Genomic DNA, 12,647 nt, shown 5'->3' with positions numbered 1-12,647 from the left:
ATTGTTTTTCAAGTGCTTAGTATTTACTTCTCTGTGTAGCCCTTAATTTGACACTTTTAAAAACTCATTTCATTGATTGGAGGTGTGAATGGGAGTTACTTTCTCCACCAGTGTAGATCACAACTGATTTAACACAAAGGCTCTTTTCTTATGGGAAGGAACCTCTCTGGCCTTACTGAATTTGCAGCTTAGGGTCTGATCTATCAGCCCTCATGCTGAAATAGCCTTTAACACAGAGGTATCACTATGCCCTTAGACCTTTGCAAGGGCTTGGGTAACAGGAATAGAACTTATCCACATGTAAAAAGACTCATGTGTAAGTTTGAGGGTTTTCTGCCACTCCTCTTTCTCAAGTAATGTTCTCTATTGTGAAGTCACTTCAAAACAGTCCTTGATTGATAAGTGAAGAATAAATAATTGAGTACTGTTCTTACTTAGATCATTATCCCTGGATTTTCAGAGGGTTTCACATTTAAATTGTGTATTTAGAAAATAGAATTGGCCCAGAAATATTGTTAAAAGACTCTGAAAGTTCAAAACATGTTTTATATTACAACTTCAGTTTTCTTTTTTCCACATCATTTACCATATATCAGTTGAGATTTATTCTCCAGAAGTTACTAACCATCAACATATCTCCTATTAGTTGTTGAATATTGGTATGTGTCTGACTTCTTGAAGCTCTCAGCATCAGATAGTCCATTGTGTCTAGTCACTGAATCAAGAGACCTTCTATAAAATAATCAGCAGTGCCTTATCACTTCAAAGAAGAAGAATCCATGACTGGAAGAGTGGATCAATTGAATTATTAATTCATTTTTCTAGGAAGGCTTTAGTTATCATTATCAAGTATCTTAATTTTGTTAGCACTTCACAGCAGCAGACTCTATACCCATTCAGGCTTTAAAGCCCAAATTGTCTGACTGTCCCCCAGGAGGTACATTGGTGATAAAATAAATAAGGTTGACATTCTGTACTAAGCATGAATCTTTGCTCTCTTTGGAGGAATGGCTCCTATGCAAGACTTAATTGTTAATATCATCTGAATTTGACAGTTGCTCTTGTTCAAGGAGATTCTATTTGTGGGGGAGGAAGCATGATAACTACATTATCTATTATGTTAAGAAAAACTGATCTTCTATATGTTATATTACAGTAAAGAGAGCAGAATGAATGGACAGTATCAACAGCCAACGGATAGTCTAAACAATGATAATAAGTAAGTGATGGAATCCACAGTTTTTATTAGATCAGGGATGGAGAATGTCTGAGCTGTGGGCCATAAGGCTAGCAAAATCTTTTGCTAAGGTAACCACCAGGCAGTGATCCACTGAAAGCTAGGTACAATAACCTCCCACTGCTTGAATTCTGTAAGTTGATAATTTTGTAGGCCCACAAATGGTGTTATAAATATCCAAATGGGCCTTGGCAGAAAAAAGATTTCCCTGTATTAGGAGAGGAGGGTGGTGGCCTGAGTGCATTCAGCTTTGGTGAAGTGAATTCCTGGCCATATTGTAGTACCATGAGTTCTTCTCTGAGCTTCTCTTAACTGTGGCTTTGCTTTTGGCCACTTGACTTGCTAATAACCATGAACACTTACTATTTGAAACTGTTAGTGCAGATGAGACTTCCCCTATGGCTACTCTTTAAATGGCACTCCTACCTCTAAAACTCAGTGTTCAAAGTCTCTCTCCTTGATTCCTTAAAAGCATCTCCTTTTGAATGGAGGTAAAAGACAAGAGCAAGTGAATGAGAAATCCAAATTCCCTTTTCAGCTCTGTCATTGGAGCTTTAAAAAAAAAAATTTTTAACCTGACTGGAATGCTGATTCTTTTAAGGTTTCACTGTTTGCTTCCTTTTGTCTTGTTATTATGAAAAATGAATGAGAAAGCATTTTCAATCCCTTAGGGAAAAAAAGAGGTTATATATTACTACTATTCATTTTTATTTCACACAAGGCAGGTAAAGCCATTTGTTTTAATGTGAATGCAAAAAAATGCAGTTAAACAGCTGACTTTAGGCAGTGAGTAAGTGGCACCAAATATTGGTTTATTTTCCTTTGCTGCTTCACCATAGCTTTCTGCCTATCACTTGTAATTCATGTGGTTTTCAATATTTATAGGACCATACAATAGCCTGTTTTTTGTTCTGTTTTCTTTATAAACAAGGTCTATAATTGCCCTCCAAATGGTAGGGTTTCCATTGATACCAGAACTGAGTTAATTATATTTTTGTTTTTCTCCCCACCAGGTATTCCTTGTTTGCAGTAGTTAATCACCAAGGAACCTTGGAGAGTGGGCACTATACCAGCTTCATTCGGCAACACAAGGACCAGTGGTTCAAATGTGATGATGCCATCATCACTAAAGCTAGCATTAAGGATGTTCTAGACAGTGAAGGGTATGTCTAAGACAGAGGGGTTGGGGGAAGTGGCTGGAATGCTTTTTTCCTTTTTGTATCCTTCTGGATCTAAAGCAAATTCACATTTTATCCAGATCATGGAATGTTTTCCCGTTGGCTCCTTAAATTAGTTAAGGCCAGACTGGGGAGAATGCCTTTTGAGATATCTCTGCTGATATCTCCCATGCCATACCACCGGAAAACGAATGAAATACAAGACACAAACCTTTAAATGGATTGCATAAGTCATAGTAGCATATTCAGTGGGGATCAGAAGTCACTATCCAACTGCACTTTAAGAAGTTTTTCTCAGAGAGATCTGCCTGACATAAAACAGAATAAACTGAGAAGTACTGCAGGCAGAATCTGGTTTTTTCCTTTCAAATGAAATGTTTAATCTGTTATGATTCACCTTTGGGGGGAAGTAGTAGGGGGAGTAGAGAAAAGCTCTGTGTTAATTGTGGCCTTGGCAGATCATCTAACCTCCCTGGGTCTGACTTCTCTCAGCAGGCAGGAGGACCCTTAATGTCTTTTCAAGTTCTAATATTCTATGGATCTGTGCAGGGGATCCTGAATTTTTCATCTGCAGCAACCAGTTGGAAAGCAAAACTGAATAAAATCAGAAGATTCCCTTGCAAACCCCCTCCCCTGTCATACTGGTCTTGTAGTTAGTGAACCAGAATCTGAAACTCAGTAAAAGTGCTTCAAATAATCATCTTCCTCCTTTAACTTGATGATGTCCTGAATTCAGATGAGTATCTTGTGTTATATATAGTTAGTGTCATACTAGATGTTGGTTTCATGCTTTAATTACTGCTTGGAGCAAATATTCATACTCAGTTTCCTTTGTGCTACATTTAGCAGGTTTCTACAAGATTTGCTACATTAGTCCAAAAAATCCTTTTACTCTCCCTCTTGAAGGCAATGGAGGATATTTTAAACACAAGGCCCAGGCAGGTGAACTCTGAGCTGGTACAGCAGGTTTTCTTTCTTCACTAAATGTGAAGTCATGATTTTTCTTTTTTTGTTTCTTTTCTTTTCTTTCTTTCTTTCTTTTTTTTTTTTTTTTTTTGAGACACTTGGGGTTGTTTCTTGCCCAGGGTCACACAGCTAGGAACTGTTAAATGTCTGAGACTGGATTTGAATTCAGGTCCTCCTGACTTCAAGGCTGGTGCTCTATCCATTGGGGCCACCTGGCTGCCCCTATCATGATTTTTCAAGTTAAAGTTCTTAATATGAAAAAACTGACCATGTCCTTTAAATTTAAGGCCAAAAATGTTTTTGGTTTTTTTAAGTCTCAAAAGTCTCTGTTCAAAAACCTTCCTTTTATTTTATAAGTATAGATGCACTTTAGAGAGGAAAGGAAGATGAGCAAATCAGTCACCATCTATTAGCTACTTACTATGTGCTAAGTATTCTATGAGAATCCTAGAGTATCCAAGTTTGGACTGTCTCTTAAGGGTCATCCAGTCAAACCCAGTAATTCTCCTACCATATTCATGACAAATTGTCATCCAGCTTTTGCTCAGAATACCTAACTTCATTGATCCATAGTGACGGCTACCTTGCTGCCTCTTGACAGAAGCTATTCGAGTTGTGAATAATTATTTGTCCATGCCTTACATTAAAGCCCAAGTTTTCATACCTCTTCCCTTTGATAGCAGTTGTGCTATTCCTCTTCCTGCACCCCCCAAGCTTTTCTTCTTCAAACCATAGTGCCAGGTCCTTCACCTGGCCCTCATGTGGCTTGGCTTTCTCCTTATCACATGTTCTTCCTAAAATGTGGCTCAGAAATGATGCTAGCATATAGCATCTTATTCTGGATGTGATGCTGCTTCTCCTGCTTCCCAAGGGCTCCTTATCCGGGGTGCTGGATTTTGTTAGTTTACTGAGAGTCATAGTGTTAATTGAGCCCAGAAGATAACAAAAGCCCCATGTCTTTTTCTTATGAATTGCTGTGTAGCTTGCACCCTGTGTTTCCAGGGTTGGTTTGGGGGTTTTTTATGTAAGTATAGGAATTTACATTTATCTCCTTTTATATTTTATTTTATCAGATGAAATTAGATACTCTGGAAATTGAGAAGAGAGATCAAAAAAGAAAAAAGAAGCATAGTCTTGTTTATAAAAGCCAGTTGAAGATAAATAACATACATATATGGGGGGAGGGGGGGAAATGAAAGCAGATTAAAGCTTAGGGATAAAGAATAGGCCGGTTATTTCATTTAGAGTTGGGTACTTACAGAAGAATGGGGAACATCTGGCCTAAGGGTCATATGAAGCCTATGAAATTAGGCAACTGCAGGTGATAAGCTGAAAGCCACTTACAATCATCTCCCACTGCTTGAGTTCTATAAGGATCATTTTATATGGCCCACAAATGATATTATAAATATCCAAATGACCCTTGGCCAAAAAAAAAAAAAAAAAGATGGGGGTGGGGAGAAAGTTTCCCCCACCTTTGTCCTAGATGAAAATATTCCTTCTACCAGTACAGAATAGCACCATCTCTGGGACTTAGTTTTAGAGAGTTCCTAAGGACACAACAGGCTGAGTTATTTGGGTTCCTCCATCAATGGGGTGGGGTTAGGATTTGAACCCACATCTTCCTGGTTTTGAGTGGCTATGCATTTACTGCACTGTGCTGCTTTCTACCAGGTGCACTATGCTGCCTCCCATACAGTCCAGAAACATAATTCCTCAGTATATCTGTATTAAAAGAACATTTGATGAACAAGAACATGGGAAAGAACATAGAGTAGTGGAAAGAATCAAGAGAGCAGGGTTTCCAAATAAGATGAATGACCAAATCATGAAAATTGGTCCTTAAGGAGATTTGCTGGATGGAACAGAGGTAAGCAAAGACAAGTATTGAATTCATTGTAGATTCTGGAGTCAGAGGAATAATGTGATACAGTATTTGAGGATTTTGAAGACTGGACTGAAGGATAAGGAGATAGAGATGACTGTTGTCATTTAGGGTTGGAAGTTAACATGGTCCTTGAATAGAGTAGCATCAAAGGAGATGAGAAGAGAAAAGGCCCCATGTAACCCGATTGTTGAGGAATAATAAAAGATGGTAATGGAATTGAGGGGGCAAAGGGAAATACATAAAAGGGAGAGAAACGGGTGAGAATCTGGTGCCACTCTTTGAAAGGAATGGGAAAATTAGGAAGAAGTTAGGATGATATTTGGCTTTTGGCATGTTTTAGGTTTTGGCTGGATATTAGGATTTGGCTCCCTTTTGAGGAGAAAGGGAGACAGACACATCCTAAATTCATCTAAAGATAATGGAAGTCTGAATGACTGAGCAGTCAACGTAGAGATGTTGCAAGTTCTGGAAGTCAGAGATATGGAACTGACTGGAGAGTAGGGGTGTAACTCTGGGAAAGTCTTTTATACTGGCAGTAATTGGAACTACATGAACAGAGGAGTTCCCCAAGAAAGTATCCCCAAAAAAAGAAAGGACAGAAGATCTAAGACTATACTTTATGCAACAGTGAGCAATGCAAAACGAACTTGATAAAGAGACCCCCTCGGGTTTGGATATTTCTCACTATTATTGCCTTGAGAAGGAATTTTGGCATTAGGATACCATCTGCATTTTAATGTTTGTTATAGAATGAAGAGTTAATTCAAGAAATGTGTTTTATTCACTGTGACACTGCAAGTCAGAAAATACCAGTTTTCCAGCAGGCTGTTTTGTCCTAACTCTAAGACAGTTAGCCCTTAGCCTTGCCTCCTGGTGACCTGTCTACCTGATCTTTCTTTAATTGTGTCTTTAATCTCAATGGTGAACTTCTCAGTGTAGTAGAACAGATAAAGTACTGAATGTGGAGTCTAGCAGACCTCAATTCAAATCTTGCTTCATTAGTTTTGTGATCCTAGGTATATTCATTACACATTTGTGGAATGATAGGAAACTTAAGGATCAGACACATTTTTCAATTTTTTTTTTAACATAATTTCAAAAATATCAACTTTTTCCCCTTAAGATCTATAAACCAGCTCTAATCTGAATCTTTTTCTGATGAATGATGGGGGGAAAATTAATTGCTTTTTTAGCATGAAATAATCAGATGAAAGTTGGTGCATTTGCATGCATAAAAGTTCTTTGTCTAGGAGTGATTTTTTTTCCATTTTCTCTTAGTGTGAGTTTAAAGAAAATTGTAAATTTCTCCCTCTCAATTCTTTATTATAATTAACACTCCAAGTAGATTCTGTATATAAGTAAAAAGTAGCATCATTACATCTTTTCTTCCTTCATCCACCTAAGATACTGGTTAGCTAATATGTAGAGGTACATAAGAAACGACTTAAGGTATCCAGCTGCTGGACTGGACATTTAAGACTAAATCTCTGATATATTGCTTGCCTTCTCAGTGGATGGGGAAAGGATTAAATTTGGAACTCAAAAAAAATATTAATGAAAATTTTTTTAAAATTGTTTTATAGACTGAATCTGAAACAAAAGGAACGAGCATGGCTAAAACTCAAGCAGAGTGTCTATCTACAGGAACCCCTAAAATCAATGGCATTTTTGTACCAGATTTATCTTGGGGTCTCTAGGATTGGGGCTTTTTCTGAGAAAAAACAATCTGGGGATTTTTAAAGTAATTGTTTTGTTGTTGTTGGTTTTTAAAAGAACTAGTAGGTAAAATTGACTCTTTTCTCCCTCCCCAGGTACTTACTGTTCTATCACAAACAATTCCTGGAGTATGAGTAGCCTTATCCAAAAGTTCTCCAGAAAAGTGAAAGGAATTCAGCAAGCCTTTGGCAATGACATGCAGACCTACCTGAAATGAAAAAAATTAAGCCCATACAACAACAACAACAAGCAACAACAAGCACTGAGCTGTGTACTAGGACCTACTTGATTACCGCTCATGGGCCTGTCGGAAGAAAAAATGAACAATATCCGACATCCACATGGTCTTGAATGAACAGAAAGGGGGGGAGGGGGAAGAGGCTAAAGTCAAGTCTCATAAAGAGGAAAACAAAATAAAAGGAATGTTCTGGGTGGGGGAAATGGGAGCAGAGGAGTTCTGACACTGGTACATCTCCAATGTTCCTTAAAAAAAAAATAAAAATAAAAAGGTGGGAAGGCGGGGATATACCCTCATCTCCATTAAGCATCTTCTCCATTGGTGCTTCAGCTCCAACTGACCAATCATATAACAGTTATAAGTTTAAAAAAAAAGGTTTAAAAAATCCAAACCCATTTTTTTTTAATGCATATGAGTCTGAAAGCAGTAAAGTGGAGGAGACAGGGATGACACAACAAAAAAAGGACTTTGCAAGTATCTTTTTATTTGTGAATTTTAGTTATTAAATAAATACAGTATGAAACTATTAGGCTCTGTTTTTTCAACAATCATAAAGGAGAACCCGGCTTGAGGAACGGAAGCCTCAGTACTGACACAAGTTTCCAAGCATGTCTGCTCCCCAGGTAACCTGGCCCTGGACTGTTGGCCAAAGCATCAGCACAGAGCCTACTATGAGCCCTCTTTTTAGTTTTGTTTTCTAAAAATTGGTGTTTTCTTATTTTCCTTTTATTCTTGTGTTTTTTTTTTTCATGGTGATGAATTTCACAAATGCCATTATCAGCAAGGTGAAAGAATTGGCATGTTTGTGCTTGTAAAAGTGGTCTTGAATTCTTTTCCTTTTTAAACTTGTGACCAAGTCTTGATTTTTAAGAGTTGCTCCTTTTGTTGCTTCTCCTCTTCTTCCACTCCCTCTTTCCTTTCCTCTCCCTCCCTCCCTCCCCCAAGATGTGCAGTATTTTAGAAAACTGGGCTTGGAGGGTCTGCCATCTGTCTGCTGCTGGTGCCTGGTGGGGGTGTGCAGACAATTAGCTCTTGCCTCTGTTGAACTTCCCACATTACACCCGCCTGTTAAGGAAACCCAGCTCTTTCCTTGTTTATGCTGTGTTTTATTGACCTTCCCTCCCCCCCCCCCCTCCTGTCACTGCTTAGCAGCTGGTGAGCTGGTTCCCCTGTTTTGTCACAAGCGCATTTCTTGTTATGGCCCTCTGCCCTTGTAGACACTGGCTGTAACTCTCCATGCTTGTTTCCCAGGAGTTGGTGCCATAGACCTAATTGCAGTCCCAGAGGCACAGAGATATTCTTCACTTTGTGCCTCTTGAGAGTTCAGAGCAAAGAACCAGTTGGGCTTTGCCCTTCTCTTCCCACTGAATATTTACCAATCTCTTCTGTCCTGTCCTGTAAGCCAGTGTCTAGACCTGGATTGCACCTAATAGGTTATGTGCCTCTATGTACATAGTTTCCCTATGTTGGAAAACTATGACTTTCAGGGAGAGCGGAAGGTTGGGAAAGAAGGTGGTTGGGCAGTAAAAGCTAAACAAGGAAATTGAAAAAAGAGGTTTCTTGTGATCCGGGTAGCTTGCATGTACCTACCTGTTCAAGCCCAGGCCTGGAATGTGTTTGTCTCTTTTTGTGAAACTCCTACGTTTACATCCTAGTGATTGGGGGAGGGGGAAATTGTCTTAAATGTTCAGTTTCTTAAATGAACATCCCCTCAAGCTGCATTCAATACTGGGAATCCTAGTCTACCTCCAAACAGTCAGGCTTGCAAACCTGGAGCTGAATAGAAGTAGGAGTTTAATACAGCGGCCGAAGGTCCAAGAAGCGAGAAGACGCTTTGACACGACAGTTATCCACTAATAAAAATGGCAGCCGCAGGGTGAAGGCCGACTGGCAAACTTCCTTAGTGATTAGCAGCAGATTTCAGAGACTGACCCAGCGCGTTCGCTCTGGCCTCCCTCTTGCAGCCTGCCTGCCTGCCTGCCGGGGACCATCCCAGATTCTAACTGACGTCCCCAGCAGGGCGAGCTTCCAACACTTGGGAGAGAACGCTTTTAAGGGCGGCACTCCCTTCTGCGCCTCCCCTCCCCCCGCTGCCTTTTAATTAATAATGCAACAGGTCTGCAGTGAAGGACTGGCTTGGCTCCTTCCCCAGCCCTTGCGGAGGAGGCTGGAAAGCGCGCCCTCTTGTGGCTGATGCTGAGTCCGCATGCAAGGCAAACAAAGCAAATCATTTATTTGCTCTCTGTACTTTTCTGGCTGTTTTTGGTTTGGGAGTTTTTTGTGTTTTTAATTTTAGTTTCCAAGCTGGGCGAGTTCTTGCTTGATTTCACCCCAGTATCTTGCTTGTGCCGTTCTGTAATTGCCGCTCCCAAGTAGCCGGAGTTGTGTGGAAGGTGGGGCCGGTCTCCCCCTTTACCTTGCCCAAATTTGCCACCCCTTGCTTCATCCGCTTTCCTTGCTTGTTCCTTCCTTCCTCCTTTCCATGTGTGCAGGCAGAAGGAACATCATCTGCACCCAAAACTTAAGGCAGAGTTGATGAGAGCCAATGAATCTGCACTGGGGGTTTTTAGGACGTTGATTTTTTTTTTTTAAGGTTTTTTTTTTTTTTTTTTTTTTTGGATCCAGATTAAATTTCCTTGTTCCGATTGTCACCTGCTCTTGACATTGTTCTTGCAAGCACTTTGATAGATGGATTGAAAAGTTTTCAGTTTTTGCTGAAGCATCTGTAACTACCTACCTCTATATCTGCTGCTGCTGAAAATCCCTCCTCTGTAATTTTGGTGACATTAGGCAGTGGGGTATGACAGTGCACTGGCAAAGCTGCCTTCCTGGTCCTGACAAAGTGCAAGAACGCTGGGACCTCCAAACTCCTGCTGCAGCTGTCGGTGCCTTTGCCCGTGATCCGGCAGTGGAACCTGACTTTATTGTGCTGACTTGAATTCAAAACCGAAATCAAATATACCTACTGCAGTGTTGGGAGCTTCCTCCTCTTAGTCCCCAGTCCAGCTGTCAAAAAGTGGAAGGACTGTTTCCCTACCTCCTGGTAACTACACCCCTCTGTATGTGTTCAGACTTCTGCAAAGTGCATCATATCACCAGGTAACTGATCAGCTGTGGCACCCTGATGCGTTGAGAAAAATAGATCGTTGAGAAGTGTGTGTTTCTGGAGATGTTCTTGCCATTATTTTCAACAACTTACTGAAGAAAAAAGAAAAAGTGGATTTTTTTTTCCCCTTCAAATGTCTGAACTGTGTGCTTTGAGGCAGCCACAGCAAGGGGATGGGAGAAAGAAATATTGGGCAGTTGCCCAGAGAAGTGACCCAACTGCATAAAATAGTTAAGTCGTCCCACGCTGATCTGGTTTCCTTAGGACAGAAGATTGGTAACTTTCCAAGTTTCAGTGGCTGGTCTGGGACTGGTCTGTTTCCTCCGCTTGGCTCTCACAAGAGCTGTCATTGGATCATCCCTTGCAGCAGCAACCTTGGGGTACTGGTGTATATTGATGCACTTGCTCAAACTTTCCTGAGTGCTATTGTATTGAAATTTGGTGTGTGTGGGTGGGTGGGTGGGTGCTCTTTTCGTTGTACAAAGACTGTTCTTTTGAAAATTCAGGTAACGGTTTTGTTCATTTTGAAAGAAAACTGTTTGAATGAAATTCCCGTGGGTGGGGGAGGTGGGAATTTTATTACCAAGATGTTTACACCTTCCATTGCCTATCATTTCATTTCATTTCATTTGAGGAGCTCCTCAACTCCTGCCCTGATGGCTTGTAGTCCTTCAGATTCCCATAATAAAGCCTACATTCTATTCTGGGACGTGGCTGCTTTCTCCCCTTGTTGAGCACCTAAGTGCCAGAAAGAGGGTGTCTGTGGGGAATGGGCAATGGCCCAGGGTGTGTGTCTGGATGTTTGCAGGTGCCCTGTCACTCTTCTTTTGTTACCTAGTCTCCAGTGCAGAGCCCCCTGGAAGGCAAATGGTCCTTGGATGAATGAATGAATGACTGAATGAATGAGAACTTCAGTTTCACCTTGGTGGGCATTGGTTCCCCAGCCCCTACCCCCACTGAGTCAGACTTTTTATTTTTTTTGGTCTCTTTCTGGGAAGTCTACCTCTCTGGACTAAAAAGATTATCAGATCTTAGTCTTTTTATTTCCTTAACCTATTTCTGGGATCTGTTTTTTACTTAGCCTTATGCTTTTAGAATAATGGCAATATTGACCAGGAAAAGAGAGTTTTCTTATCTCTTTTTCCTCTGTATGAGCATCAGGTTCTGTTTAAGTCCATAGAAATTCCCAGATCTTCTGGTAACCAAGCTCATAGCATTCCTTCTTTTCCTACTGATCACTGTATTTTAACAACCAGAGGGTTTCTACTGGGTTGTAATGAGAGTCAGATGAGATGTTAGTGATTTACAAATGTAAGTGTGCTCTGTCATACTCTACTGAAGGACAGAAGAGTTGAAGAGATTGTTAACCTACCTCTCATTAAGTATATGACTTGAAGCAACTTAATTCATTTTTTTTTCTAGACCTAAATTCCCATGTCTATGAAATGATTGGGTGGGTCTAACATTCTGTGACTTCCCTCAATTATAAACCTCCATAGAAGAAGGAGTTCTTGATGCCCTCAGAAGATGAGACATGACAGGATGAGGAAAGACTCACATTGAATTAAAACATGGGGATTTCAAGGGATCCAACTCCTGGATGGGAGAAAAATGATATTTTTTATTTTCACTAACCTCTTCAAACTGAAATGTAGCATTTCTCTGTTATTTGAAATCATTCTGAGGAGTCCATAGGCTTCAGTGAACATCCTGAAGAATCTATGACACAAAATAGGTTCAAATCTCAGCTCTACAGAAAGGGCTCTCTGTACCTGCCCAGTCAGTACTTTGCTTTGGGTCATTGGCCAATCAGGGTCATGGTTAACTTGATTCCAGTGATCTATGCTGATTTCTAAGGTTTTCTCAATGTACAGATCTTCTGTGCTATAGTTTGGTTGGTAAACAAATCCTTTGCCTAGGCTTTTTCCCACTGATGATAAGAGTCAACAAATACTTTCTAGTGCTTTGGGGTCAAGAACAGTAACTACAGTTGAAACTTTAGGTGGGGAAAGGCAATGAAACTGCTAAATTTTCATAAATTAAGCTTTTCTCATGTTAGGCATATAATAACTGATGAGTTAGATTTTGCCCCAAGTTCTGACACCAGGCTTCAGTTTCCTCATCTATAGAACAGCCAGTTTCCTATTCTGTACTTATCTTCAGTTTCATGAAGATCAAAGAAGTGATTGTGAAAGTTGAAAATTGTAAAATAGGCAAATTTCAGAGGTGTGTGTGTTTTTTTTTAAATTGGAGTGGAATTCAGTCTTTCTCCTTAAAGATTTTTTTTTTTCTTTAGTAAGATCTAAGTTGGAGACATC

At 40.0% G+C, this 12,647-nt stretch overlaps 1 protein-coding gene across 3 annotated transcripts in view; it reads left to right on the top strand.

Annotated features, from left to right (window-relative positions):
* The window catches only part of USP22 (ubiquitin specific peptidase 22), a 260,877-nt gene extending 249,842 nt beyond the window's left edge, over positions 1 to 11,035 (top strand). For all 3 annotated transcript variants that reach the window (XM_051999488.1, XM_051999495.1, XM_051999479.1), the window contains 3 exons: positions 1,157 to 1,219; positions 2,251 to 2,400; positions 7,081 to 11,035. In XM_051999488.1, the coding sequence (XP_051855448.1) occupies positions 1,157 to 1,219; positions 2,251 to 2,400; positions 7,081 to 7,123 (256 nt within the window). In that variant the 3' untranslated portion in view covers positions 7,124 to 11,035. The remainder of the gene's footprint in view (positions 1 to 1,156; positions 1,220 to 2,250; positions 2,401 to 7,080) is intronic.
* Positions 11,036 to 12,647: the final 1,612 nt, after the last annotated feature.

This window comes from Antechinus flavipes, chromosome 1, assembly GCF_016432865.1.
Source record: "Antechinus flavipes isolate AdamAnt ecotype Samford, QLD, Australia chromosome 1, AdamAnt_v2, whole genome shotgun sequence".
NCBI lineage: Eukaryota > Metazoa > Chordata > Mammalia > Dasyuromorphia > Dasyuridae > Antechinus > Antechinus flavipes.
This window is presented reverse-complemented; position numbering and strand designations above follow the sequence as displayed.